Here is a 27,949-nt window from a genome sequence, read left to right as displayed (position 1 = left end):
GTGTGAGGAGGGGATTAATGAAGGAGGCCAACGGCCCGGCAGGGCGCACACATGACTTTCCTCCCTCCCTTTGCCCGGCTGCCAGCCTATCCCCCCCGACCTGGCCGCCTTCCCCTTGCTGATAGGCCCAGTTTGTATTTTCAAACGGGGTGAGCAGAGAGAGAGAGAGCTTCCCCTTCCTGCTCCATCCAGAGGATTAGCACAGCAGCAGCAGCAGCAGGAGAGAGGGGGAAAGCAGAGCTGCAACTGCCGCCCGGAGCAGGAGCTGAGAGGAGAGTGAGTGATCAGCCAAACATTTTCCATCAGCTTTACAATGAGGGGGTGGGGGGAAAATAAGAAAAAGGTTGGCCGTCTCTCCCAACAAAGTTTACATGGCGGGCGGAGGGAGAGCACATTTATATTTTACAGGGAGACGGCTAACCGTCCCGGCCGATTTTATTTTTAAATCATCAATGCGGCGGAAAAACACTTCTTAAGTGTGTGGGGGTAGGTGGGTGGGGGGTAAAGAGGACAAAACCGATTTTATTGGGTGGGGGGGTTGGTTTATTTTGTGTTGTTGGCGGCGGGAAGCGCTGGAGGGTTTCTTTTTTGTCTCTAGGCCCCGAGCTTCACACGGCTATAAATCGAAGGGGCAGCTTTTTAAAAAAAAAATACTTCGTCAGCAGGGAGGGAACGAAATACCCATATTTTTATTATTATTATTTTTTTTTTGGGGGGGGGGGGGAGATGGGTCGGAGCGGCGGGTATTTATTTGGTTTTATTATTTATTTTTTTGTTTCCCGCCTTTGGCGGGCGGGCCTACCGCGGACGGCGGACTGAAGGAAAATGTGAGAGAACTTAATCTCCCGCTCCGGCATTTTAACACAGTAAATAACACACTATCTCCCCCAAAGTTCTTACCGCTGTCGGTGGCCGAGCTGTGTGTGCCGGGCTGAGGGGAGGGTTGCTGGCCCAGGCCGCCGCCGCCGCCTCCCTCCCTCTCCCTGTGGCGGTTGAGCGGCCGGCGCTCGCGGCCACGGTTTGAATTCGGGCGGGAGGCCGGCGCGTTCCATTCGGTTGGCAGTTTTCAACCTTCCCACTCGTCCCGGGGGTGGGAGAGGGGAGGTTGTTGTTGTGGATGGTCCATTGATTGTTATTTATGGGGGTTTTTTTGGGTCGTCTTTTTACCGTCTCGCTGTTGGGAGAACTGGAAACTGCGAGGATAGGATTTGGTGGGGGGAGGCCGCTCTCTGCTGTGCTTGGAGAAGCTGGAGCAGAATTGACTAGACCCCCTGAGGAGAGTGGGTGTCCTAGACCCTGGAGAGGGGGGTTGCCCTTGACCCTTGGGAGGGGGAGTTGCTCTAACCCCTTGAGGGGGACGAGGTGCCCTTGAGAGGGGGTTGATCTAAACGCACGGGGGGGGGGGGGGGGGTGTGGTTGATCTAAACGCATGGGGGGGGGGGTTGCCCTTGAGAGGGGGTGCACTTGACGCTTGAGAGTGGCGCGGGGGGTGCCCAAGACCTTTGATGGAGAGGGGGTGCCTCAGACCTCTTCAGAGGAGGAAGTGGGGATGCCCCAGTCCTCTGAGAGAACATAGAAACATACAGAACAGGCCCTTTGGCCCACGATGTTGTGCGGAACCTTTGTCCTAGATTATCATAGAATTTACAGTGCAGAGGGAGGCCATTCGGCCCATCGAGTCTGCACCGGCTCTTGGAAAGAGCACCCTACCCACGGTCAACACTAAGGGCAATTTTGGACACTAGGGGCAATTTATCATGGCCAATCCACCTAACCTGCACAACTTTGGACTGTACAAGGAAACCGGAGCACCTGGAGGAAACCCATGCGCACACGGGGAGGATGTGCAGACTCCGCACAGACAGTGACCCAAGCCGGAATCGAACCTGGGACCCTGGAGCTGTGAAGCAATTGTGCTATCCACAATGCTACCAAGCTGCCCTTAAGAACAAATTAATCTACACTCCATCATTCTACCGTAATCCATGTACCTTTCCAATAGCCGCTTGAAGGTCCCTAATGTTTCCTACTCAACTACTTCCACTGGCGGTGCATTCCATGCACCCACTACTCTCTGGGTAAAGAACCTACCTCTGACATCTCCCCTATATCTTCCACCATTCACCTTAAATTTATGTCCCCTTGTAATAGTTTGTTCCACCCGGGGAAAAAGTCTCTGACTGTCTACTCTATCTATTCCCCTGATCATCTTATAAACCTCTATCAAGGCGCCCCTCGTCCTTCTCCATTCTAATGAGAAAAGGCCTAGCACCCTCGACCTTTCCTCGTAAGACCTACTCTCCATTCCAGGCAACATCCTGGTAAATCTCCTTTGTGCCTTTTCCAAAGTTTCCACATCCTTCCTAAAATGAGGCGACCAGAACTGCACACAGTACTCCAAATGTGGGCGTACCATGGTTTTGTACAGCTGCATCATCACCTCACGGTGATTCAATCCCTCTGCTAATGAACGCTAGCACACCATAGGCCTTCTTCACAGCTCTATCCACTTGAGTGGCAACTTTCAAAGATCTATGAACATAGACCCCAAGATCTCTCTGCTCCTCCACATTGCCACTAACCCTACCGTTAACCCTGTATTCCACATTCATATTTGTCCTTCCAAAATGGACAACCTCACACTTTTCAGGGTTAAACTCCATCTGCCACCTCTCAGCCCAGCTCTGCATCCTATCTGTCTCTTTGCAGCCGACAACAGCCCTCACTATCCACAACTCCACCAATCTTCGTATTGTCTACAAATTTGCTGACCCACCCTTCAACTCCCTCATCCAAGTCATTAATGAAAATCACAAACAGCAGAGGACCCAGATCTGATCCTGCGGTATGCCACTGGTAACTGGGCTCCAGGCTGAATATTTGCCATCCACCACCACTCTCTGACTTCTGTTGGTTAGCCAGTTCGTTGTCTAACTGGCCAAATTTCCCAATATCCCATGCCTCCTTACTTGCTGTGGAGATGCCGGCATTGGACTGGGGTGAGCACAGTAAGAAGTCTTACAACTCATCCATTACCACTCCATTCACCTGAGGAAGGAGCTGTGCTCCGAAAGCTTGTGTTTGAAACAAACCTGTTGGACTTTAACCTGGTGTTGTAAGACTTCTTACTGTCCTTACTTGCTGCATAAGCCTACCATGGGGAACCTTATCAAATGCCTTACTAAAATCCATGTACACTACATCCACTGCTTTCCTTCATCCACATGCTTGGTCACCTCCTCCAAAGAATTCAATAAGACTTGTAAGGCAAGACCTACCCTCACAAATCTGTGCTGACTATCCCTAATCAAGCAGTGACTTTCCAGATGCTCAGAAATCCTATCCCTCAGTACCCTTTCCATTACTTTGCCTACCACCAAAATAAGACTAACTGGCCTGTAATTCCCAGGGTTATCCCTATTCCCTTTTTTGAACAGGGGCACGACATTCGCCCCTCTCCAATCCCCTGGTACCATCCCTGTTGAGGACGAAAAGATCATTACAAATGGCTCTGCAATTTCATATCTTGCTTCCCATAGAATCCTTGGATATATCCCGTCAGGCCCGAGGGACTTGTCTATCCTCAAGTTTTTCAAAATGCCCAATACATCTTCCTTCCTAACAGGTATCTCCTCGAGCTTACCAGTCTGTTTCACACTGTCCGCTCCAACAATATGGCCCCTCTCATTTGTAAATACTGAAGAAAAGTACTCGTTCAAGACCTCTCCTATCTCTTCAGATTCAATACACAATCTCCTGCTACTGTACTTGATCGGACCTACCCTCGCTCTAGTCATTATCATATTTCTCACATATGCGTAAAAGGCCTTGGGGTTTTCCTTGATCCTGCCCGCCAAAGATTTTTCATGCCCTCGCTTACCTCTCCTAATCCCTTTCTTCAGTTCCCTCCTGGCTAGAGGAAGGGCGGGGTGCCCCAGACCTCCGAGAAGAGGGGGGTTTGGGCAGGGATTAAGAAGTGAGAAATTGATCCTGCTCAAGACCGAGAGGGAGCATCAAGAACTAGAGAGCAGAGATTCAAAATTATGGGCTGAAGGAGGTGAAGCCATGTGAGGAAAGATTTTGTTTCTCACCCGGGGGGGGGGGGGGGGGGGGGGGGGGGGGGGGGGGGGGGGGGGGGGGGGGGGGGGGGCAGTAGTTGGAGTCTGGATAAAACTATGTGGGGGGGGGGGGGCATTCCTTCTCCTTGGGTCTTTCTCCGGCTGTTGGCAGAGGACGAGAGGATGCGGGTTTTGGGGTACCAGTTTTTATTTACGCAGCAAGTGGTAAGGACCTGGTACTGACTCCCTTTAATGAAGATGGTGGTGGAAGTTGAGACGATCAACAATGTCAACCGGAAATTGGGTGGACGCTTGAGCAAAATAAATGTGCAGGGCTGTGCGGAAATTGGACTGAGTTCCTCTACAGAGAGCCAACATGGACTGAATGGCATCTGCTGTGTCACTGGCCATGTGCAGGTGTTTCTTTTTGATGTAAACTCCCACTACTTTGTGCTTTTGGATTGTTTCTTTGAGTTGACAACTCCCGGTGACCGCCACCACAATTGGTTGGCTGGATGAAGGTCTATTCTGCAGTCCTTAAAAATATTTTTTAATTTATAAAAACAAACCGTTCTAACTGTGCAATGAATGCATCTAGTTATGGGCCGGTGGCTGGGACTAGCCAAATTGCACATGCAGAGAGCTGGCATTGAATTGAAGGGCCGAATGGTCTCCTGTGTTGTAACAATTCTTTCTGCAGAATTGTGAGAGTTTCATAAATGTTTACAGGGCTACAGAGAAAGGCGTGGGACGAATTATTGGGTTTACCACAATTCTGAGATTGCGAATTTCTTTTGTTACCTTTTGAGTTCTTCCGACTCAAAAGTGGATTTCCTTGAGTCTGTTTGCTTAACCAAAAAGGTTTTGCAGGGGCACGATGAAGGGGAAGGACCAAAAACTGTGTTTCGTGTCAACCAACGGCAGGAAGGAAGAGGGTTGAGGTGCTGCATCAGAGTTGCACAAGGGGAAATTTTGAAGGGGCCTCAAAAGTAGTAATCTCTCACACCCAATCCATGCATTAGTGAGAATGCAAATAGGAGGATGTGGCAGTTGAATGTGTGGTTAGAGACATTCTGCAGGAGGCAAGACTTCATATTTCTGGCGATTTGTGTTCAGTCCTGGGGCAGGAGGGAGTTTTATCAAGGCAGAGAAAGTAGCACCTGGACAGAGCTGGGACCTTTGATGTGTAATGGTATTTATATTACTGAATCCTTCACCATCAAAATCATGGGGTTACTGTTGACCAGAAACTTAATTGGACCAGCCATATAAATACTGTGGCTACAAGCTCCTAATCAAATCCAGGAACTCCTTTCCTAATACCACTATGGGTGAACCTACACCTCAGGGGCTGCAGCAGTCAAGAACGCAGCTCACCACCTACCTTCTCAAGGACATATACGGTTGGGTAATAAATGCTGACCTAGCCAGCCACTCCCACATCCTGTAAATTAATTTTTAAAAAGCAGGTCAGCAGCTGGGAATTCTGTGGTGATTAACCTTTCCGCTGACTCCCCAGAGCCTGTCCACAATAGACAAGGCACAAGTCAAGAATGTAATGGAATACTCTCCACTTGTCTACAGGAATACAGCTTCACCAACACTCAAAAGTTCAGCCCTGTGCAGGTCGAAGCAGCTCGCTTGATTAGCACCCCATCCACTGCCTTAAAAATTCACTGACTCCTCCACTGGCGCACATTGGCAGGAGTGTGTATCATCTAAGGCTCCTTTTGGATGCCTTCCACAGTCACAACCTCTACCACCTAGAAGAACAAGGGTGGCAGACGCATGGAATCACCGCCACCTACAAGTCCCTGTGCACCATTCTTTCATGGTTGCTGAGTCAAAAATCTCAAACCCCTTCCTAACAGCACTGTGGTTATACCTACATGAGATGGACCAGCAGTTCAGAAGGATGCTCATCGTCATCTCGAGTTATTCGGGGTGAGCAACAAATGCTTGCCATAAACACTCGTATCCCATTACCAATTTAAAAGAAAAAAATTATGGGCAGCAGGTTAATGCTGTGGGGAAGGGTTTAAATTGATTTAGCAAGAGGGTTGGACACAAAATATAATAAGCAGAACAAGATGCAGAAGACAGAGACATGTGGAAATTGAATAAAATTAGGTGAGATTACAAAAAAATACAAGAGTTCCAAATTCGGTTTGGAGTACATGTCTGTGGTGAACTGCAGATACAAATAACCACCTTGGAATACTATGTAGTGGTGAGATCTTGCTCAAAAGAATAGACTGCTTTATATTTGTGGGTGCAAGGTATGCAGGAAGGCCAAGCCACAAACTCTGTTCCCTTATTGAACCCTCCCTCTTCCTGGTGACCTCTTGAAGTTGAAACAGAATGCTGGTGTCATTTGACCCCAAGGTGAGCTTCTGACCACATGTTTGCACCATCCTCCAGTCCATCTATTTTCATCTCTGCAATTGCCCAACTCAACCCTTGCCTCAGCCCACCTCTTGTCATAGAATTTACAGTGCAGAGGAGGCCATTTGGCCCATCAAATCTGCACCGGCCCTTACAAAGAGCACTCTACTCAAGCCCACGTATCTACCCTATCCCAGTAACCCACACTTAACCTTTTTTTGGACACTAAGGGCAATTTAGTATGGCCAATCTACCTAAGCCACACATTTTTGGATTGTGGAAGGAAACCGGAGCACCCGGAGGAAACCCACGCAGACATGGGGAGAAGGTGCAGACTCCGAACAGACAGTGACCCAGCCGGGAATCAAACCTGGGACCCTGGAGCTGTGAAGAAACTGCTAACTACTGAACTGCCCCACCCTGTCAGCCGCTCATTGGCCCACTTGGTACCTCTAGACTTGACTATTCCAATGCGGTCCTGGCTGACCTTTCACATTCTACCTCCATAAACTTGAGGTCACCCAAAACTTTGGTGCCCTTTCTTCCTCCAAATCCTTCACCCTGTGTTCACTGACCTACATGGATTTCTCATGAAGCAACACCTCAATTTTGTCAACATTATCCTTGTTCTCAAATCCTTCCATGGCCTCACCTGTCCTTGCCTCTAAATTCTTCCAAACCCTTGAGATAACTACCATCGTCTAATTATGGTCTACTCAGCAATCCTAATTTTAATTCCTCCAGAATTGGTTGCCTGGGCCGTAAGCTCTGACATTTCCTTGCTAAACATTTTCACTCCTCTACCTCTCTTTCAGGACAGTCGTTAAAGCTTATCCCCTTTGACCAAACTTTTGGCCATTTGCACAAATATTTCCTTATACAGCTCAGTGTCAGGTTTTGCTCTTTCTTGCTACTGTGAAGCATCTTGGGATGTTTTATATTAACTGTGTCATATAAATGCAATTTCCTGAAAAAATGAGGGATCGCAGTTCTGATCCAGGAAAATATGACACTATGGATTGTCCCTGAGGGTTCAAAGATAGAATCTATTTTATAGGTCACCAAATAGTGGGAAGGAGATAATGGAACAAATAATCACCTAAGAGGTGCAAGAACTATTGAATGGTGAATATTGTTAAGAGTTTAACTACTCTAATATTGAATGGGTGGAAAAGGGAAGTGTGCTTGTAATCCAACAAGGAACGAGGCATTGCTGATTCTAGTTCTAGGAATGAAATGGGAGAACTTTAGTCAGGGAGTATCTATAGTAAAAATACTTAACTGGAGGGAGGCTAGTTTCAGCAAATTGAGGCAGCATCAACCCTGGTTGAGTTGAAGTCAGACACGCAGGCAGTTTTGGTCTCCTTCCCCAAGGAAAGATATATCTTGGTGGTGGAGCATTGGAGGTTCAGTAGATTGCCGTATGATTCCCTGATGAGAGGATTGCCGTATGAGGAGTAATTGAACAGAATTAGCCTATTTTCTTTGGTATTCAAGCAAATGGAAGATTCCTTTTGAGATGTATAAAATTGAGGGGGCTTGATAGAGTGGGTGCTGGGAAGCTGTTTTCCCCTCTAGCTGGAGGGTCTGGAACAAGGTCCATAGTATCAGAAAAGTGGGTTGGCAGAGATGAGAAATTGCTTCATTGAGGCGTTGAAATTTTCTAACAGAGTGTGGAGATGCCGGCACAGTTAAAAGTCTTACAACACAAAGGTTAAAGTCCAACATGTTCGTTTCAAACACTAGCTTTCGGAGCCCTGCTCCTTCCTCGGGTGAATGAGGAAGGAGCAGGGTTCCGAAAGCTAGTGTTTGAAACAAACATGTTGGACTTTAACCTGGTGTAGTAAGACTTTTTACTGTTGTAACCCAGAGAGCTGTGGATGCTCAGCCGCTCTGGAAAATTCAAGACTAAAATCTGTGAATTGTTGGACAGTGAATCAAATGATAGAATAGAAAGTGGAGTTGAGGTAGGAGATTCACCATCACCTTATTGCTGCATCAGCACAGTGCGCTGGATTAAATTTCTGACTGGTTCCCTTGGAGGACAAGACACACCCAACAGTTTGTCTGGAAGATGTAATTTGATGTGCTCTGCTTTGGAGTAATTAAATGTCTGCAATTTGATCTGTGCCTTATCAGACAGCCTGCCCAGTTCAGTTAAAGCACATACCTGTCACTACTGCTTTCAGTGCTGCTGGCTTCAGATAGGCAGGAGTGAAGCTGTGGAGGGATTTCAACATGAGGGTGTGTTTTAAAATCAAGCTGTTAATGAGTCAATGAAAGGCATCTAACGAGCACAGAGGTGATGAGTAAGTGGGACTTTCTACAATTAGGATCCACTGCAGCAGTTTGGGTGAACTCGGGTGGAAGTTGGGACTTTGGGTAGGAGAACGTGAATCGGCAAATAACATGCATCTAACATCATGCAATTTTGTGAAAAATGAGAATCTGGTTTTTAAAAATGTATTAGTTCTCAGCAAACAGGCAAGTCGAGCATTTATTGTCCTTCCTTCCTGCACTGTCTAAATAACTTAATTATGATGTTTGTTTAGATCCACCGTTGGTTTAATATTCTGCCCTACAACATACAAGATGTCAGCACGAAGTGGAAAAAAGAAGATGACCAAGTTGTCACGCTCAGCCAGAGCGGGGGTGATTTTCCCTGTTGGCAGGATGATGCGATATCTGCGGAAAGCGACGTTTAAATATCGTATTGGAATGGGAGCACCTGTTTATTTGGCAGCAGTCATAGAGTACCTAGCAGGTAAAAAAAAGTGAAGAGCAATGTAAATTTCTTTGGAAGGAAGGAAAATGATAGAAGTGGGTCCCTTAACCTGGGTGATCATATTGTTTGAATCTTTAGATAAAAATAAGTTCTGGTATTACTTTCGCTGATCTTTTCAACTGTAAAATGTGTCTTTGTTGCAGCTGAAATCCTGGAACTAGCTGGAAATGCAGCGAGAGATAACAAGAAGAGTAGAATAACTCCAAGACACATTCTGCTGGCAGTGGCAAATGATGAAGAACTAAATCAAGTAAGGCTTGTAACGATGAAAGCAAAATACTCCGGATGTTCGCAATTTAAAACGAAAACAGAAAATGTTTGGAAGTACTCTGATCAGGCAGGATTTGAGGGGAGAGAAACAGAATTATAGTTTAAGGATGATAAAATGTTATAACGTTTTCCAATTCTGACAAAAGGTTAACAGGTTTTAAGCTAATAGAGGAAGAAAAACAGAAACGGGGAAGTTTGTGATAGATTGGAAGATAGGACTAATTAAATGAGAAAAGAGGGATGATAGTGAATAGTGCAAGAGGGTAGTAATGGCGCAAATTAATGCAAAAGATTAATGTGAAGGAGGGAGTAGCGAAATAATTATCAACTGCTGCTGGCTGGCATGGGTGGTGTGGGAACTGATCTGTAATTGTTGGAACCCTGTAAAGTGATTTAACTGCATTTGTACTACAAAAGATTCAGTTCCCAGTGTCATATATTTAAAATTGTGTAAGTTTGGGTTTTCAAATTAATTAATACATACTAAAACTGCAACATGCTAGTTTCTCATTTACCAGGTTTTACACGATATTTACAATTTTCAGAAATAGATTGGCTATGATTAAAGTGCCAATTTAATATGTGAATATAACTGCTGACTCTAGAGGTGACATAACCCCACCCTGGGCAGGCTCTGAGGCAGGGCGAGTGAAAGATAACGTGGATGTAATTCCCTCCTCGGAGCCCCTGGTACTTGCCTGAAGTGCGATTCCGGGACTTGGTCTCAGGCACGGCGCTGGAGTACCTCATGCAGCCACTGTAGCGCTGTGGCTGGAGAGCGGTCAGCCATTCTGATTGGCTGACAATTGAGAGTGAAATGGCAGTGGACCTGTTAAAGCTGCCTGGGAAGTTGACTCCGGATAACGGGTGTCAAGCACGCACCATCCTGAAAATTCAGGCAAAAGTGTCCCTTTTCATTCTACATATAAATTAAATACACATCCAGATTTGTATGTTGCAGTCATCTGATTCCAACAGTGCTGCTCCCTACAAGCTATTGAGGTTTGGAGCTAAAAACAACTTCAACCTGTATGTTATTTAGTGGTTTGAAATGCATTTTGCTCTAATAATAATGTCACAATGTATGAACATTCTTAATGAGAACATATAACTGCGTATCTGCAATATATCTCCATACTTGAAACTGCTGTTACTTTCTGCCTATAGCTACTGAGGGGAGTAACAATTGCCAGTGGTGGTGTGCTGCCTAGAATTCATCCTGAACTTCTGGCGAAGAAACGTGGTTCCCGAAGTAAAGCAGAAACTATTCTTTCTACACCATCTGAAAAGAAAGCAAAAAAAGCAAAGGCTTCTCCAGTCAAAAAATCTGTCAAGAAACCAACTGTCAAAAAAGCTGCAAAATCCAAATCAGTCAGAAAGGTAAGTACACGTCATGAAACATTCCTCGTAAATTGTTTTGGATAGTAAGAAAGTACAACAATGCACAACTATACAGGACTGGTAATTAGTAACCAATTATGATCTATTATAATTTTAATCTTGCTGAAAAAAGAGACGTGTTGCTGAAGACATTTGTCTTGTGCTCAGACGGGCGAATGCCAAATTTCAAATGATACCAACTTGTACCACAGGAGAAAAGGTGATGATTGATTGGCAAAGTCAACTCTGATTGGGGGAACATAGTTCTGGGTACTTCAAGAAAGGCGCAAGGCTTGAACGTATTCTTTTTGTTTGCAGAAATGAGCCTCTGCGTATGGATGTATGTCATTACAAACGTAACCAATGATCTTAAATTGGATGAGTGCAACTGCTGCCCAATGACCGAATCACAGGAAACACATTGTTTTGGGTTTTGCAAGCTTGGGCTGGATGAATACAGTCTATACCTCTGCCAGAGGAACATATTTGATTCAATCAGCCAATTGTTGGGGTGTCCAACCTACGTAATCAATGCTAACACGGCATTGCTGAATTGCTTAGGCAAAATATCTTTAGACTGACGGCCGCATCATATAAGTATATTTCAACAACAAAGAAATTTTTAAGTTTTCCAAAACTTTTTTTTAATTAGGGTAAACGATCAGAAAATAAGGAAGGGGCATCTAGTTCCACATCAGATGATGTACCTGGTGAAGGATTCACAATTCTTTCAACAAAGAGCCTTTTCCTAGGACAAAAGGTAAGATTTGTGACAGAAGTCTGGATATGGATATGCTTCAGTTGTGTGCAAATTGCAATTTAGTTTTCATCTCATTGTGTGAGGATTGGTAACTATTAAAATGCTGATTTAACATGTTATGCATTCATGTTTTTTCAGGTCAAACCGTTTTGACCACTTTTGATTATTTTTCAATGTGGCTCACTAGATCCTTTTATTTTTCAGCTGTCCTTGACTCAAAGTGATATCGGTAACATTGGTTCAGTTAAAGTTGAGTGCATCATTAATCCAACGAATGCTGAAATAGATCTGAAAGAGGATGTAGGTATGTTTTTGCGTATTATTCCCACTGGGCCTTGCAGTGATGATTTCCTTGGCTGTGGGGGAATTTGAGATAGTTGGATATATTTACAGTAAGTTATTGTGTTCACATAAACATAATTAAAATTGATGAAAGTATTGAAATATCAACTAGTAAGATTCACTACCCAGAGTCATTTAAAAAAAAAGTTTCCTCAGATTAGGTGTATTTCCTAATCTATTGTTAATCATAATTGAAACTGTCTTAGTAAAAGAAATGTGTACAGAAAATTCAATATTGGGTCTAACATGTTTTCTTTTTAGAAAGTAATTTAAAAACCCTAATTCACAACTCTGTCTGGGAGAAATAAGAATGGGTAGCAGTTGGTTGTTGTAGTCTGCTCACACTGCTTAAACTTGAACAGTATTTCCAGTGGCAATTGGGGATCTTTATCTTATTTATAAGGATACATTTTTATTGCAGTTTTCCAATCGCACGTCAGCAGGCAGAAAGTCCAAAATTAAATTTCATGACTAGAATCTGAACTTTGGTTCTATTAATTTGAAGTACAGATTTTCCCCGATTTATATCTTGATCTATTAATGGACCTCCAAATTAACATCAGTGTGAATATGTCCCTTTAAACAAGTTGGTTATTTGCCAGTGGTGATCCAAACACCAGCCTGAGGCGGCATGGTAGCACACTGGTTAGCACTGTTACTTCATAGCGCCAGGGTCCCAGGTTCGATTCCTGGCTTAGCTCACTGTCAGTGCGGAGTCTGCACATTCTCCCTGTGGGTTTCCTCCAGGTGCTCTGGTTTCCTCCCACAAGTCTCGAAAGAGGTGCTTGTTAAGTAATTTGACATTCTGAACTCTCCCTCGGTGTACCCGAACAGATGCCGGAGTATGGTGACTCGGGGATTTTTTGTTAATGGATTGAGTGTTAATGGAAGCCGACTTGTGACAATGATAAAGATTATTATTATTACAATAATATGCATGAATGACCTTCAGTCTTCCTGCCACCTTCTACCCCATTGTTGGTCTGATTTACACCTAGGCATTTTAGTGCCACTGATGGCAAAGTACAGCATGCCCAACACCAAATAACTTGATCTCTAATCGGAATATTCAGAGCCAACTGATTTTCTTTTTCCAATTAAGGAGCAATTTATAGTGGCCAATCCACCTATCCTGCGCATGTTTGGGTTGTAGGGGTGAGACACGATGAGAATGTGCAAATTCCAGACATATAGAACAGTACAGCACAGAACAGGCCCTTCGGCCCTCTATGTTGTGCCGAGCAATGATCACCCTACTCAAACCCACGTATCCACCCTATACCCGTAACCCAACAACTCTCCCCCCCCCTTAACCTTACTATTAGGACACTACGGGCAATTTAGCATGGCCAATCCACCTAACCCGCACATCTTTGGACGTACAGTGGGCCGGGATCAAACCTGGGTCCTTAGCGGTGTGAGGCAGCAGTGCTAGCCACTGCACCACCGTGCCGCCCCAGAGCCAACTGATTTTCTGACAGATCTTTAACCTGGAGTTACTCCACACAAGGATTTTTTTTTTGGTATTGCCAACATATTACTTCTGCAAACTGAAGCCCCTGTTCTCATAGGTAAAGGGTAAATGTACAAGTTTCAATCAATATATGGCACACCCCAACATAAAAAAAATATAATAAAATATGAAATAGAATAACTGGTGGGGTATTGTGCGCCAGTTCGACAGCGGCAGCTCTGTACATCTGGCAAAATTATCCACACCACGTAAGTAGGCGACTGCCTGAGGGGGGGGGGGGGGGCAGGGACTGGGGGGCGCACACACATTTGGGTGCTGGGGAGAAAATCACAGTGTGCGATATTTGGCTGTGCTGTGTGTCGTTGTCGTCTGCCCCTCCCGGACGGGTCTCGCTGCTGTCCCACGCTCACCCCCGCTTCTGCCGCTCCTCCATTTTCCTCGTTCCCCGCTCCTGGAGGTGTCATGCACGTTTTGGCATCCCGTGCCCTCCTTCCGGCTCCCGCTTCCCTGCCCCTGCCCCACCCCGCCGGCCCTCCTCTCCCATCCCCCCCTACCCCCTCCCTCCACGGTTCGCCTCCCTCTCCCCAGGTTTAGCTGTCTTCCTCCCTCCTCGGGTTTAGCCTTCCCAAGTTTCAATCATTTTAAGATTTTTATTGATTCTTATTATAATGGTGAAATAAACATGTATTTTTGGAAATGTATCAGTGACCGGCCTCATTTTAGCCCTAGATAGGACTGAACGTGCATGAATGTACATATCTATCCATAGAGATGTATCAGAAATGTATTAAGCAGGGCGGCACAGTGGTTAGCACTGCTACCTTACAGTGCCAAGGACCCGGGTTGGATCCCGGCTCCGGGTCACTGTCCATGTGGAGTTTGTGCATTATCGCCTTGTCTGCGTGGGTCTCGCCTCCATGAACCCAAAGATGTGCAGGGTAGGTAGATTGGCCATGCTAAATTGCCCCTTTAAAGCTTTAAAGTGCTAATTTATTTATTATTGGAGGGATATAGAAAGATGTTCTCAGACATTTAACAAAACTATAAGAACTTTCCTGTGTAACATTTCACAAAACATTTGGTCCACCATTATAGCAATGTATCAATACCTCTGTTGAGACTGCTAGCAGTGGTAACCCTGTTTGCAATTTGCTTTTTTAAGACTACTATTAAGATGGTGCTGTTTTGCATATTGATATTATGGAGGTGGGAATGGAACTGGTGTTACAGTTTCACTTTTCTGATGACGTTCAGTTCACTTCACCTTTGGACCCAATCAACCAGCCTCCAGTATGTTCTAAAGAGTAATTGTAATTTCAGGTAATGCTTTGGAGAAGGCAGGTGGAAAGGAGTTTTTGGATGCTGTGAAAGAGCTACGAAAATCTAATGGACCATTGGAAGTGACTGGGGGTAAGTTTTTAAGTTTACTATCTTTCTATGGTAATTATATGGAAATCAATTAAACCATTCCTATTTAAAGATATGCATTTTATCTGAAGTCTCTGCATGAGCAATATATTGAAGAAGAGCTTTGATATATTTTAAATTGAAATTTTAGCAGTTATGACTATCAAATGATATTGTTGTTTTTGAATGCCAACGGCGAGGCGGTGGCTCTGTGGTATTGTCATTGGACTACTAACCCAGGGTAATTCTCTGGGGACTTGGGTTTGAATCCCACCATGGCAGATGGTGAAATTTGAATTCTAGAAAATCTAGATTTAAAAATGTCTAATGACAACCGAAACCATTGCCGATTGTTGTAAAACCCCATCTAGTCCACTAATGTCCTTTTAGGGAAGGAAATCTGCCACCAGTATCCGGTCTGGCCTACATGTGATTACAGACCCACAACAATAAAGTGTCCTCTTTATGGCCTACCAAGCCTCTCAGTTCAAGGACAGTTGGGGATCGGCAATAAATGCCGGCCCAGCCAGTGACACCCATATCCCCTGAATGAATTTTTAAAAATTAACTTTTCAGTCATGGGTAAAATGCTTTTGGGTATTTTACATCTATGTAGTATTGGGAACCATGCAATAATTACTATAATTAAATATCAAACTAATTCCTTTCCAAACTCCTATTTGATTCGTTTTAGTTGTCGGGACCCATAGGTCATGGCTTATTTGACTAACTACCTGTTGCAATATATGCCACAGTAGTGTTCATTAGCTATAATCCACAGCTGAAATAGCTCTGGTTGGAGCCCACTGAAGCATTTGGTGAGGTCTGACATTTGAGCCAATATTCTCCTGATAGACAAGTGAGTTGATAGTGTCACCTGAGGTTCAAGGCTCATAAATTCCCCAGAGGTCCATTTATCCATGACATGAAGTAGCTCGGACTACTGGTGTGTGGAGTTTGCAATAAATCTTTGCAAGGAATTGCACATCAGGAAATCTTGCCTCTTGGAATATCCAGATCACAGTGAAGCTCAGCAGTCTTCCATTTGGCTAACTGGGTATCTTGCTTTTATACATGTGTGCAAAAGAAATTTCATTGTCTGGTTTAAAACAGTAAATCTATGCTTCAACACACAATGTGCCACCTCCGTAATGATCTAGCAGGACAACCGTCATGTGTAAGTGAGCAAATCACAAGCATTGAGGTCTTATCATAATCGACCCAGGGAGATTGATCATCCTTTTGGACTACACCATCCTAGAGTCATTTGCAGCATAGAATGAGGACCTTCCACCCATCCTGTCTGCACCAGCTATCAAGCACCTATCTACTTTAATCCCATAGCCATATATGCTATGGAGTTTCAAGTGTTCATCTAAATACGTCTTTAGATTGAAATTTGGGGTTCAGGGTTGGATTTGGTTCGGGATAGGATGGAGTCAGGCAGGACAAAGAATTTGGCAGCCGGGACTCCAGCACCTATTTTCAACAGCGGGAGAAATAATAATTGCTTATTGTCACAAGTAGGCTTCAATGAAGTTACTGTGAGACGCCCCTAGTCACCACATTCCAGCGCCTGTTTGGGGAGGCTGGTACGGGAATTGAACCCGCGCTTCTGGCATTGTACTGCATTACAAGCCAGCTCCTTAGCCCAGTGTGCTAAACCAGCCCCTGAAATGAGATGAAGTCGGGAATCCTGCCGTTAATGGTACCATTGTGGTAAATATTCAAACAAAAGGTTTAGTACTTCAAGAAAGTAGACAACTTTTAGAAGGCCTCCTGAATCACAGCAGAACAGTTGAGTTAGGCACAGCATGGAATGCCATTGCTCAAATTTTAAAAATCTTGGAAAGTTTGCAAGTAAGCATGTTTTGCAGTCTAATGAACAGAAAAGGCTGTAAACAAGATGCTATAGTTGCACGAGGGGGAGAAATAAAAGGGGAACTCTGAGCTGGGTAAACATCTGCAAGCAACAGGGCATCGCGACCATGCAAATAATCCTATACCAAGGAAGGACATACTTTTATGCCATTGAGGCAATATAGCAGCTGTGTCGCCCAACATGAGGACGGATGAGGGGGGGGAACCTCAGGTCAAGACCAAGGAGGAGAATGACCTAAGACAGTGGGTGAACCCTTGGATTTATCCCCTCTCAGTACTGCCATGATATTCTCCCTAATCAAAAAGGCAACATCCCCATCTATCTTTCCTGCAGCATCTGTACCCAGGACATTGAGCTGCCGTCCTGCCCCTCCCATAGCCATGTTTCAGTAATAGCTATAATATCCCAGTCCCATGCACTCATCATGTCCTGAGTTCATCTGTCTTGCCCATTTGGCCTTTTGCATTGAAATAAATGCAGGTTAATCTGGACTTCCCTTGCTCTCTGCCCTGCTTTCTCAGACCATCTGTCCAATCATGTTTTGTACACTCTACCTGTGTTTTCTTTCTCTTGGTCTTACCGGAGTTCTCCCCAGTCTCTGCTGTGGTCATTTTTGACTTTGGTTTCTCTGCCTTTCACTTTTCCCCCTTACTTTGTTTCTGTAGCCACTTTCCTTCCCTCCGACTACCTACATCGGTTCCCATCCTCCAGCCACATTAGTTTAAATCCTCCCAACAGCAACAGAACCCCCCTTCCCCCAAAGACCTTGGTTCCAGTCCCGCCCAGGTGCAGACCGTCCGGTTTGTACTGGTCCCACCTCCCAGAACTGGTTTCGATGTCCCAGGAATTTGCACTGATTCCCTTTTTACAATCATGGCTGATTTCATCAGCTTTCCATGGCTGTGGCCTCGCAACCACAGAGGGCAATGAGTTTTACCCAAATAGCTAGCTTCCTTTCCCTCTCTTTCCCCCCCCCCCCCCCCCCCCCCCCCCCCCCCAAAAACTGCCCAGTTCTTTTGCTTCACCTGTCGGGTACATGGCTGGAATCTGGATGACCAGGTCTACGACCAGCAGAGGAGATGGCTCCCAACACCTCTGTGAGCCCCAGTTACAGCAAGAGCAACTTGAACACAAGGACTCTTGCACAGGTTATTGGCCTGCTCGAGATGAAATTAGTGTACTAGACATGGCAGCATACAGTACACATCTACCAGCAAAGGGAAGTGGTGCTGAGACAGTGTGTGAGGATGGCGCCATGTCCGAGGAGGAGCAGGCATATTGAGAAAATGGAGCTGGGGACTTGAGAGGAAGAGGCACAGCTGTGGAAGTGGATTGCAGTGACATGTTGAAAATTAATTTACAGAATATGGGCTAGGCTGTGTGGCTATGCCCGGGGAATCAGAGATATCCATGCAGGGTGCTATTATCATAGAATCTACAGCATGAAGGCAGCCCCTTCGGCCCAAACTGGTCCATGCCAACCAAAAAAAAAATCTAAGCTAACCCCATTTGCTTGCATTTGTTGCAACCATTCTAGTGATTGAGCAATGTTTCAGCTGAAGGTCCTTGTGTTGAACATGAAGACATGGCTGGCACTTCAAGTGTCAGCCTACACCGGTCACTTGTGTGAACATCCTTCAAAATTCAACATTTCATGGAGGTGGACCTGTAATCTCCATTGATACTGATGAGAACCTGCTGATGTGTACATTGTAAATAGTACTTGCCACATTGTTACATAGAACAGTACAGCACAGAACAGGCCCTTCGGCCCTCGATGTTGTGCCGAGCCATGATCACCCTACTCAAACCCACGTATCCACCCTATACCCGTAACCCAACAAACCCCCCCCAACCTTACTTTTTAGGACACTACGGGCAATTTAGCATGGCCAATCCACCTAACCCGCACATCTTTGGACTGTGGGAGGAAACCGGAGCACCCGGAGGAAACCCACGCACACACTGGGAGGACGTGCAGACTCCGCACAGACAGTGACCCAGCCGGGAATCGAACCTGGGACCCTGGAGCTGTGAAGCATTTATGCTAACCACCATGCTACCGTGCTGCCCTTGTAAATAATAATTGTAAATAATACTTGCCGTTGATTTATAAGGAGCATTGAAAGAAACAGCTAAGTTCATTGTGTGTGAGACATGGAGTGTCGTGCCTTGCAAACATGAACACTCCCAACGATATATGCACCTTGTTGACTGAGGTGAAGGCAGCTGCTCACGGCCACTGATCAGTAGCTGTGAGGATTGTGGCAGTCGGCCTCGTTGTGCAGGGGCCTATTGGGGCCCTTCCTTTGACTGCCAACATCTCTGCAGCGCAGCAGGCATCAGACACTTACAATAGATGCCCCTTTTGTCAGAGGGCCTGGGGAACCTGAAGATTATTAGGGATCTCACAAGCTGCACAGAACCCTCATCCTTGGACTTTAGTCAAGTTTCCTGGAGTCTGCTGCTGGCCGGCCTCATCTTCACGAATCGGCCAATTGTACGAGTGCCGTGTTGAAGGTTTGCAAGCTTCTCTACTCCAGGTACATCAACCCTCTGGGTCTGAACTGACTGCTCTAGGCTAAGGAGAGAGCTGATACAGGACATCATATTGCTCTTGCATGCACTTCATTTGTGCTGCTTGTGGTTCTCTCGTGAGGAGTCTGAATTTCGAGCGCATGGCATTGTTACGATCATTTGCTCCATGGACTATTCGTCATGCATGAGATCGCCAATCTCCGAGTTCCCTCCGAGTGCAGCAGTTGGTGATCCAGAACTGTGGGGAGTGAGGAAGAGCCTCACTCCCCAATGTCCTCCCTCCTCCAAGTGGAACTGTCCATAGATACTTCTGCCGTACATGTTTCCTCCTGCACATATGATGTGCTTCTCCTCCAATGCCACAGAATGTACTGCCACACATTAAAGTGCAGGTATCAGCGCTGGTGCGCAAGTTAGATGTGACGCCACATCTTGGGACATCTCGTTTTCCTGATGTCCCAAGAGATTGCGCAGCTTGTGGAGCTGGGAGCAACCAGCTAGGATCTCTCCGATACAAGTGAAGCTCATGAGTGGGAAGCAAAGAGAAGCCGAGTTTGATTTGATTTATGTTCACATGTACCAAAGTTCAGTGAAAAGTATTTTTCTGTGGCCGAGGGAACGTACACAGACAAAAGAATAATCAACAGCGTACATTGACAAGTGGTACATCGGGTTTCACAATGATGGGGAATTCCACACTGGCTGGAGCTTGGCATGCCGGCATATTTCATTGCATCTAATGGGACACCTAACTCCCTGCCTGCACATGTTCCATTAGTAGAGGGGTCAGTAACCCAGGGGAATAGATTTGAGGTAGAAGGCTAAGAGGGGAGTAAAGAGGGGAGTAAAGAAGCCATCACATCCAGAGGGTGGTGGAAGTCTGGAACCTGCTGCCTTCAGAGGGTGGTTGAATCACAAACTCTGGCAGCATTGTATTTAGATATTTATTTGAGCTGCCTTAACCTCCAGGCTACGAGCTAAACCCTGGAAAATGGGATTAGTGTAGTCAGGTTCATTATCATTTACAGCGCAGGAGGCCATTTGGCCCATGTCCACATCAGTCAACAAAGATCAGTGATACTTTATGCTTTCAGTGCACCCTATTAAAATTTTGCAGAACTAATTCTCATCAGAGTTGCTGTATGATGTTTCACTAGTATACCATACAATTGAATACCGTCAGTGGCAAATAGGCATATTCGTGCCTCTAAAGATCATGTGTCAGAAAGGCTATTGTAATGCTCCTGGACGTTGCCTTGCTGCCATCAATAAGCATTTTATGTGAATCTGGAGCTGGTTGGTAGCTTCACATAGCTAGCCTCTGCAATTGTCAGCACACTATCATTATTAAACCAACTACAGTAGTCCCCCTTTATAACGCGGGTGTTGGGGTCCAAGACAGCCACCAGCGTTGCATCCAAGCCGCGGATATCCACGATGGGGGTTTTAAATTTATTTTAAAATCTATGCATGCGCTTCCCATTGTGAGTCTGCGGGGGGAGAGGTCAGACCCCCGTAGACTCACAATGGGAAGCGCAAGCATAGATTTTTAAATAAATTTAAAACAAGCACTGCTGCATTTTTAACAACTTAAAAGTTGGATTGGAGGGAGAGAGCAGCCGGCAGTGTCAATTTCAGCGGCCGGCTCACTTTGATCCGGAGAGGGAAGCTGCTCTCTCGCTGAAACAATCAGCCGGCCGCTGAAATTGACACTGCCCTGCTCTCTCCCTCCAATCCAACTTTTAAGTTTTAATGTTTCTGATTTGGAGGGAGAAAGCAGCAGGCAGTGTCAATTTCAGCGGCCGGCTCACTTTGATCCGGAGAGGGAAGCTGACAGTTGGGGTCCATAAGCCCCCCCCTGCCGTATATCGCGAACTGCGGTATTGCGGAATAACGGGGGTCTACTGTATATCTGCCATGGCTCAGCCATTTTCTTAGAATAATGATAGCTCTATACCCGAAGACCTTCTGTACTGTGAACTGGACATTCTAGACGTCCAGATCTCTGATACAGAGATTGTGATATGAAGATGGCAGACATTATGACAACTGCAGCGGCTGGAACTTCTGGAGGCTGACTTCAGAAGGGCATCTGAGAAAACAAAACTCAGCTAGCTGAGAAGGAAATCAAAGAAAACACTCCCTTGAATCTGATCTATAGATATATAGCACATTGTTAACCACCTTAATTTCAGTGGCCTTCCTTGAAATGTACATAACTGAAATCTGTATGAACTTGGCAACTGGCTTTCCAATTTGAATACTGCCGAACACTTAATATGCTAGTTTTAAAAAAACCTTTCATAACAGGTACAATAAATATTATCTTTTGAGTGGTTAGTTGTCAGTTAACCCTCTTGGTCTATTGTAGCTGTTTTGGGTCAGGCTCCTGGATTGCCAGCAAAGTTCGTCATTCACTGCAACGTACCACAGTGGGGAGCTGATAAATGTGAAGAGCAACTGGAAAAAACTGTGAAGAATTGTCTGACTTTGGCAGATGAGAAGAAGCTCAAAACAATTGCTTTCCCATCCATCGCCAGTAGCAGGTAAAATTTATCACTTGTTAGTTTTTTTTTAAAAAAGTACTGGTTAGAGAATTGCTATTTAAAAAAATAAAGCACATGCATATGTTGCAGTTGAGCTAACATATGATTGTTTACAATGAGTCATAGTGGGACTTATTAAAGTAAAGTAATATTATTAGTCATTTTATTTTGGTCCGGTTGTTGTTTGCAAACTTTCTCTTTCTGCTAGAACTCTACCTATATAAAAGAAGAAATGTATTCCAATCTCATTTAAAACTGAACTCCCCCACTTTCAAATAAAATGGATGTCAGGCCACTTGAAGATATGTTGCTTCCCTCCATTATGGGGACTCACATTTGTGGTCTGAGAACTACAGAAGAAAATGGGTAGATGCCAGTTATAGCAGCATCAATAAATTCACTAAAAACCCTCTGGATGTGAAATCTTGCAATGTTCAGACTGCAGGATATAGTACCGGTGGTAGAACAGGGAATGACCAACTGGAGAAAACAAAATGACTTGAAACGGTGTTTCTTCCACTGGGAGAAAATCTTGTTATTTCCTCCCAGTGGGGAAGGTATCTTGGATCATGGCTCCTGTCAAGGGTGTGATGTCTCAATGAGTTGTAATTGAATGTATTTCTTCAGTTAAAGTTGCCAAATAGTGAGGTCAACCACAGTGGTGAAAAGTTCTATGAATGTAAACATTATTTTCCCATTGCCAAAATACTCGATGTTTGGGATGACTGCCAATGAATGTGCTGCTCTACAGTACAAGAGTTGTGTGTTGGGATTATTAAGGGTGGGTCCTGCTATACCAACTGCATGTCTTTTCTACACACTTCGTGCATGAAACTACACTATTTATGTGGCTAAAATATACTTAGAATTGCTAGAGCTAGCCCATTTTGAAAAAGCTCTCTACACCCAAGCGGGATCTACCTTGGTTACAAGGGCATGAAGAAGATTGAGCAAAAGGGATTTGATCTTGAAGCCAAGGATATTGTGATCAATACAACCTCATTAACCCCATTACTTCTGATCGCCTGTAAATGAATGGGGCATTGAAGGAAAGAAGATCAACACTTTCAGCTGTGCTGTCTTGAAGCAAATAAATCTACAAGTGACCAAGCTAATTAATACAAGATTATGGTGTCTATATTATGTACAGGGTTCAATAATGCATGGGATAGGATCATGATCCTACTGACGAGATCCAGTGGTTCTCTGCATGTGCCAAGGTTTTGGGCTCTTGGAGTGAGGATGGACCTTGCAATGAGCCTAGGACAACAACTGAAACTAGACTAGCAATAATTCCAACGTGTGTATTTTGCAGTATTAAATCTTTGGTGGTTGAGGTTGGAGGGTAGCAAAGGCTACAACTGCAGGAATATATTGCCAGAAGCGTGGATTCAGTATTTTGGTTTGGAACATCACCTTTGTATACGCTGTAGCTCAATCTTTGAGCAATGTCTGAAAACTATTAACTGGCTATCGGTATCTTGCATCATGGTTCCAGTAAAGGCTGTGATGTCTCAATGAAGTTGTGATTGGGCCATCATTCATTTTAAATTGCCATGGAAGCCTTCAATTGGTTTTGTCATGTAATAGAAAAGGCTGTGGGCTTTGTGAATGTAATTCAGCTCGTGTGCATTTAACAAACCAGTTGTCGAGATTGCAAACTTTTCAAACCTGTGAATACTTGAGGTACGTCTGAAATCAGTGGGTCACAGGTACAATGAAAAAGAAACTATACTTTCTCCTGCAAACTAGAGAATCCTGACAATTGGATGCAAGCAGACATTCTTCACATTGGCTCCTTTAGGCCTAGCTATACTTCCTGGATTGTCAGAAGAGTAAATGCCAAATATTTCTTGATACTCTGAACTGGATGAAGTTTACTTCAGATAGATAAAATCTCTGATGCTCCCTTGGATAACATTCGAGCATAATACACCTTACCTAATGCTGTTTTGTCCCAAGTGCTGGCAATGGGTATACAAATGCGTCCTTTAGCGCATGGGCGGTTTTTAGATTTGCAGGACAACATAGATTCCCCCATGGCTTACTTTCAGTTTTATACCATTTGGATGAACCTCTGTCTGTTCTCTGAAAAAGTAGCAAAGGCAGGTCTGCTAGTTCTTTAAAGTTATACATGTCAGTAGTGGCTGCCTCAAGAACAACTTCGTGTTAAAGACACTTTATAAAACCTAAATTACTGCTTCACAGGAAAATAATCTACAAGTTGACATGGCCAAAGGAAGAGACATTGGGACAGATGGGAAAATACTTGATCTACGAGAGGTTTCAAGCAATGTCTTAAAGGCAGGGGAAGAGAAATTTGAGAAGGGAACTGCAGAGCTTGGAATCTAGATGACTGAAAGCAGTCCATATTTTGATAAGTTGTGGGCTGAAGTTAAATGGGGATGTGTGAGGAGATGTAGGGATTTGAACAAAGTTTCCATGCCAATAGATTCCAGAATTTTTCAAAGCTCTTTTGAGCATTGGTATTGTAAAATTAAACTATATTGTTAAAACTATTAGTACCATATCAGTGTTAGTAAAACAGTGGGAAATTTTAGCTATTTAAAAATTGTAATGGTAAAACAGTTATGGAGAGTGTTTTCGAAACAAATTTATGAAAATTCTTAAGGAGCAGATTCCATTAAAGTGAAGGGTTTATTCATTTTTTCTTGAAGTCCTAATGTTAAATATGTCAAATGTAAACTAGTCGACCTTTTTGGTTGCAACAAACTTTCTATACTCCACCAGTGGCCATTGATGCACCCCAGTTTTGCTAAGTATTGTGACCACTTAACACACCTGAATCAATAATTTGGTATGTCTCACTTGCGCACCGTCCCATCTTCCCCCTCCCCTCAAATCTAAGATGCATTGAAGGTATGCCTTTGGAATACCACCACTTGACTGTCGGGTAACGGCAGCCATTTTTCTTGTGCATAGGATTAATCTGAGTGTCACAATTTAAATCCTCATTATTCCCTGAACTGGGAGGCGGCTCACGTGGAGCTTGGATCCATTGAGCCAAGAGGCCTGTTTCTGTTCTGTCATTTTATGCAAGTTTCACGGTGGGAGCTATCGTAATGCAGATCACCCCCTCGTAAAATTAATAATAAACTCTTTTGTCTTTTGGGGTTGATTTCCATGTCATTGGACAGGACCAGCTCTCGAGCTTCAGGTCGGTCTGCAAACCAGCCAAGGTAGGATGTTCAAATGCTTCTATAGTGGTCAAATCCACATATTTAACATTGTCCTTGAACCTGAAGATTGTTCATTATTATTAGCAAGGGGAGGATGCCAAGTTTGGTGCCTTGAGACACCACCATTGGTACCCAACAATTCCTTTTAACTAGCCACTAAAACAATGTATCTATAGGAATCTCCCTGGTGCACCAAATCACTGCTTGATGTGTCATTTATCAAATAATTGGATCAGGATGAATACTTCCCATTGTTAAAGTATTAATTATGACATTAACTCTGGAATTGTGCAACCATACTTTAGCAGTTCAAATGCCCCAGGTCAGCTATGGATTGGAATTAGTCAGGCGCACAGTAGGAGATGAACCATTCAGTCATGGAAATAGGGCAGGTGGTAGGTTTTACAATAATAGTTGTAGTACAACAAAGATACAGATATTTAGATCTAGTTTTCCATTGTCATTGAAATATATACGGATAACATCCCCTCTACCATATCAGTTGCTTTGGTGTCATGGTCTGCATGTTTCTGGAACTGAACGTGATGTTCTGGACCGAGCACAAAGCAGCAAACTCAGTCACTGAAATGGCCTCTAACTTTGATTCTGACAGTCCTGGATGCGTTACATAATGGCCTCGAGTCTGCTAAACAGAGGATGTTACCACTAGTTTTAGGTGGAATCTGGGACCGAATATATGACCAGGAGTTTCCACCTGGTCTTTTGCTGCTTTCTGAAGATGTTTTGAGACTGCCAAGTTGGCAGACATGATAGAAAACCTCCACTGCCAACATTCCATTGGATTTGGGCACTGATGCAGCAATAGTGGAAATGATTTAAATCATGTACTGGTTCTGACTGAAGACTAGTTGATAAAGGCTTTGTTCTAAAGAAGTGGACCTCGTAGCCAAACAGAACTCTTGTCAGCAATTGTGGATGAAAGATGAAGACCAGTCATTTTGTGGGATTACTCGCGCTTATTTCTCCTATGGTTGATCTGACGTTACAGGTGAAGGGAATGCACTGAAGAAATCTGCTTTTCTCATTCACTACAAACATTTTAACCTGGATCAGGCACTCGGGAAACCTGTGTGGAAAATAGGAGGGATAAAATAGACCTCGAGTAGCCACTAAGACAACAAAAATAAATTATATTGTTCGATGAACTCCAACAACCGTTGCATTTGAACTTCTATACATAGATGTCTCAATTGTGGCAAAAGATTTTTGATGCAGCTGAGCATCTTATCGGGTAGCCAATTTAATCTTTTAAGCCACTTGTATCACTCCTTCCAGTAAACATTTTTATTAACACAGCTTTATAGGATTTTCATTTTATCTTCAAACATGCAGTGGTCTCAAATGCAATTGGCATGTGTAGAAGAAAATTTCAATCACTTTCCTCTTACACTTATTTAAAATTCTCATCAATCTTTCCCATTCACTCCAACAAACGTCCTGAATTTTTAAAAATAAGGGCATTTTATGCATCATGAAAATACTCCCACCTTTACCTGACTTCCTTGTGAATCCATGTTGTATGCATCCTAGTTTTAATTGGCAATTGCAGCATTGTACATACCTGCAATGTATTAAAAGATTTTGCCTTTTATGAATCGGTACAAATTTAGCGGGTGCACAGCCCCAGTGATGTGGAAATAAGGCTTGATAAATGAAGTAATAGCTGATTTGTTTTCTTACTTTCAGAAATTGTTTCCCAAAGCACGTTGCAGCACAGCATATCCTCAAGGCCATCTCCAATTATTTTGTTAACACAACGTCGTCATCGCTGAAGAACATATTTTTTGTCTTATTCGACAGTGAAAGCATCGGTATCTACGTGCAGGAAATGGCAAAACTTGACACAAAGTAACCTGTTTTTATCCTTTTTTTTTAATGGAAAGATGGGGATTTTTAACAGCTTTTTGTCTGACAATACAGATAAGTGTGCGTATGTGTGTTTAATAAGTAAGCGAGAAGGTGCAAAGTATGAGTTCTGTGATCATGAGCACGTTCTGAAGTGTAAACTTTAAATACGTTTTTTATAGTACTTCTCCCAAGCAGGGAAAAAGTTTTGAAATTTACTTTATGGGAAAAATCAGAAAACAACCTTGATACTGTGCATCTTTAAATTTCTTTTGATGATTTTGCTGATACTTAAGTTTAGTTTTTTTAATTGTGGAAGACTCCATGTACACGTGGTTTTAAGTATCCCTTTTAAGCTAGTACATTGGTTTCACATTCCAGTGTGTAAAAGAACAATTGGAAAATGAAGCAGCAATTTGACTGCATTATGTCTCCCTGTACCATTGCTGTAGTTTGATAGTGTGACAGCTTTTTAAAAAAAAATAAAAATGAAACAAATAATATGGTATTGAGTTCTGGTATTGGGGAGGGAGATAAGGAAATATGTAGCAGCTCTTGACGACATGCGAAGTTGGTAATTCTTTTGTTCAGCCAGTTGTCTAACATCTTTAAGGTGAAAAGTCCAAGGTATGGGCTGAGTGCGACCCATGGTCCTTGTTGACCTTTCTCTAAAACCAGTATGAACTAAGCACCCATGGTTTGTTCCTAGTAGTCAGTAACCAAGAAATAGAAAAGTGGATTTTGGGTTAATCTTGATTTATATTGAAATAACTGTTTTCACGCACCTCTATTCTAATGGGACCAGAGAATCTAGAGGATTCATCCATCTTGGATCTCACCACATTGAGATCAGTCTATTGAGGTGAGTTAATGAAATTATGCCCACATTAGACTTGGCTTAACCACACTCCAAAGGGCAGGTGATCATGCTAAAAGAATGATTATAAATGTTCAGCCATTTCATGCTGTCTATCTTGAGCAGGTGGCAACTGCTATGTTGACCATGTGAGCTGAGCAGACTCCAATATTAACCCTTGTCTAAAAGGTCGGAATCTT

The 27,949-nt window shown here is 43.9% G+C and overlaps 1 protein-coding gene and 1 long non-coding RNA gene across 3 annotated transcripts in view; one reads left to right on the top strand and one right to left on the bottom strand.

Moving 5' to 3' along the window:
* The window catches only part of LOC119956048, a 103,084-nt gene extending 102,013 nt beyond the window's left edge, over nt 1–1,071 (bottom strand). Inside the window, exon 1 of the long non-coding RNA XR_005458579.1 lies at nt 901–1,071. This is a non-coding gene — a long non-coding RNA (uncharacterized LOC119956048). The remainder of the gene's footprint in view (nt 1–900) is intronic.
* Nucleotides 114–27,394, top strand: LOC119956047 (core histone macro-H2A.2). Of its 2 annotated transcripts, XM_038782827.1 has the most exons (10): nt 114–276; nt 8,996–9,207; nt 9,372–9,478; nt 10,666–10,878; nt 11,531–11,638; nt 11,843–11,942; nt 14,775–14,864; nt 21,653–21,827; nt 24,986–25,027; nt 26,735–27,394. In XM_038782827.1, exons 2-10 carry the CDS (start codon nt 9,036–9,038, stop codon nt 26,898–26,900), a joined length of 1,173 nt encoding a protein of 390 aa, XP_038638755.1. In that variant the 5' UTR covers nt 114–276; nt 8,996–9,035; the 3' UTR covers nt 26,901–27,394. The 2 variants fall into 2 exon arrangements, with proteins under 2 accessions (XP_038638755.1, XP_038638756.1); XM_038782828.1 differs by lacking the exon at nt 24,986–25,027 and having other exon boundaries at nt 115–276.
* Nucleotides 27,395–27,949: the final 555 nt, after the last annotated feature.

Source organism: Scyliorhinus canicula, chromosome 22 (genome assembly GCF_902713615.1).
Source record: "Scyliorhinus canicula chromosome 22, sScyCan1.1, whole genome shotgun sequence".
Classification (NCBI taxonomy): domain Eukaryota; kingdom Metazoa; phylum Chordata; class Chondrichthyes; order Carcharhiniformes; family Scyliorhinidae; genus Scyliorhinus; species Scyliorhinus canicula.
The sequence above is the reverse complement of the archived record's forward strand: the minus strand, read 5'-3'. Positions and strand labels throughout refer to the sequence as shown.

Bases quoted from the DNA above. Each gene is read 5' to 3' on its own strand.
- LOC119956047 (XM_038782827.1), top strand. From the start codon at position 9,036: ATGTCAGCACGAAGTGGAAAAAAGAAGATGACCAAGTTGTCACGCTCA. The intron at 10,879-11,530 runs GTAAGTACACGT...TTTTTTAATTAG, and splicing joins AATCCAAATCAGTCAGAAAG to GGTAAACGATCAGAAAATAA. The intron at 11,943-14,774 runs GTATGTTTTTGC...TTGTAATTTCAG, and splicing joins AGATCTGAAAGAGGATGTAG to GTAATGCTTTGGAGAAGGCA.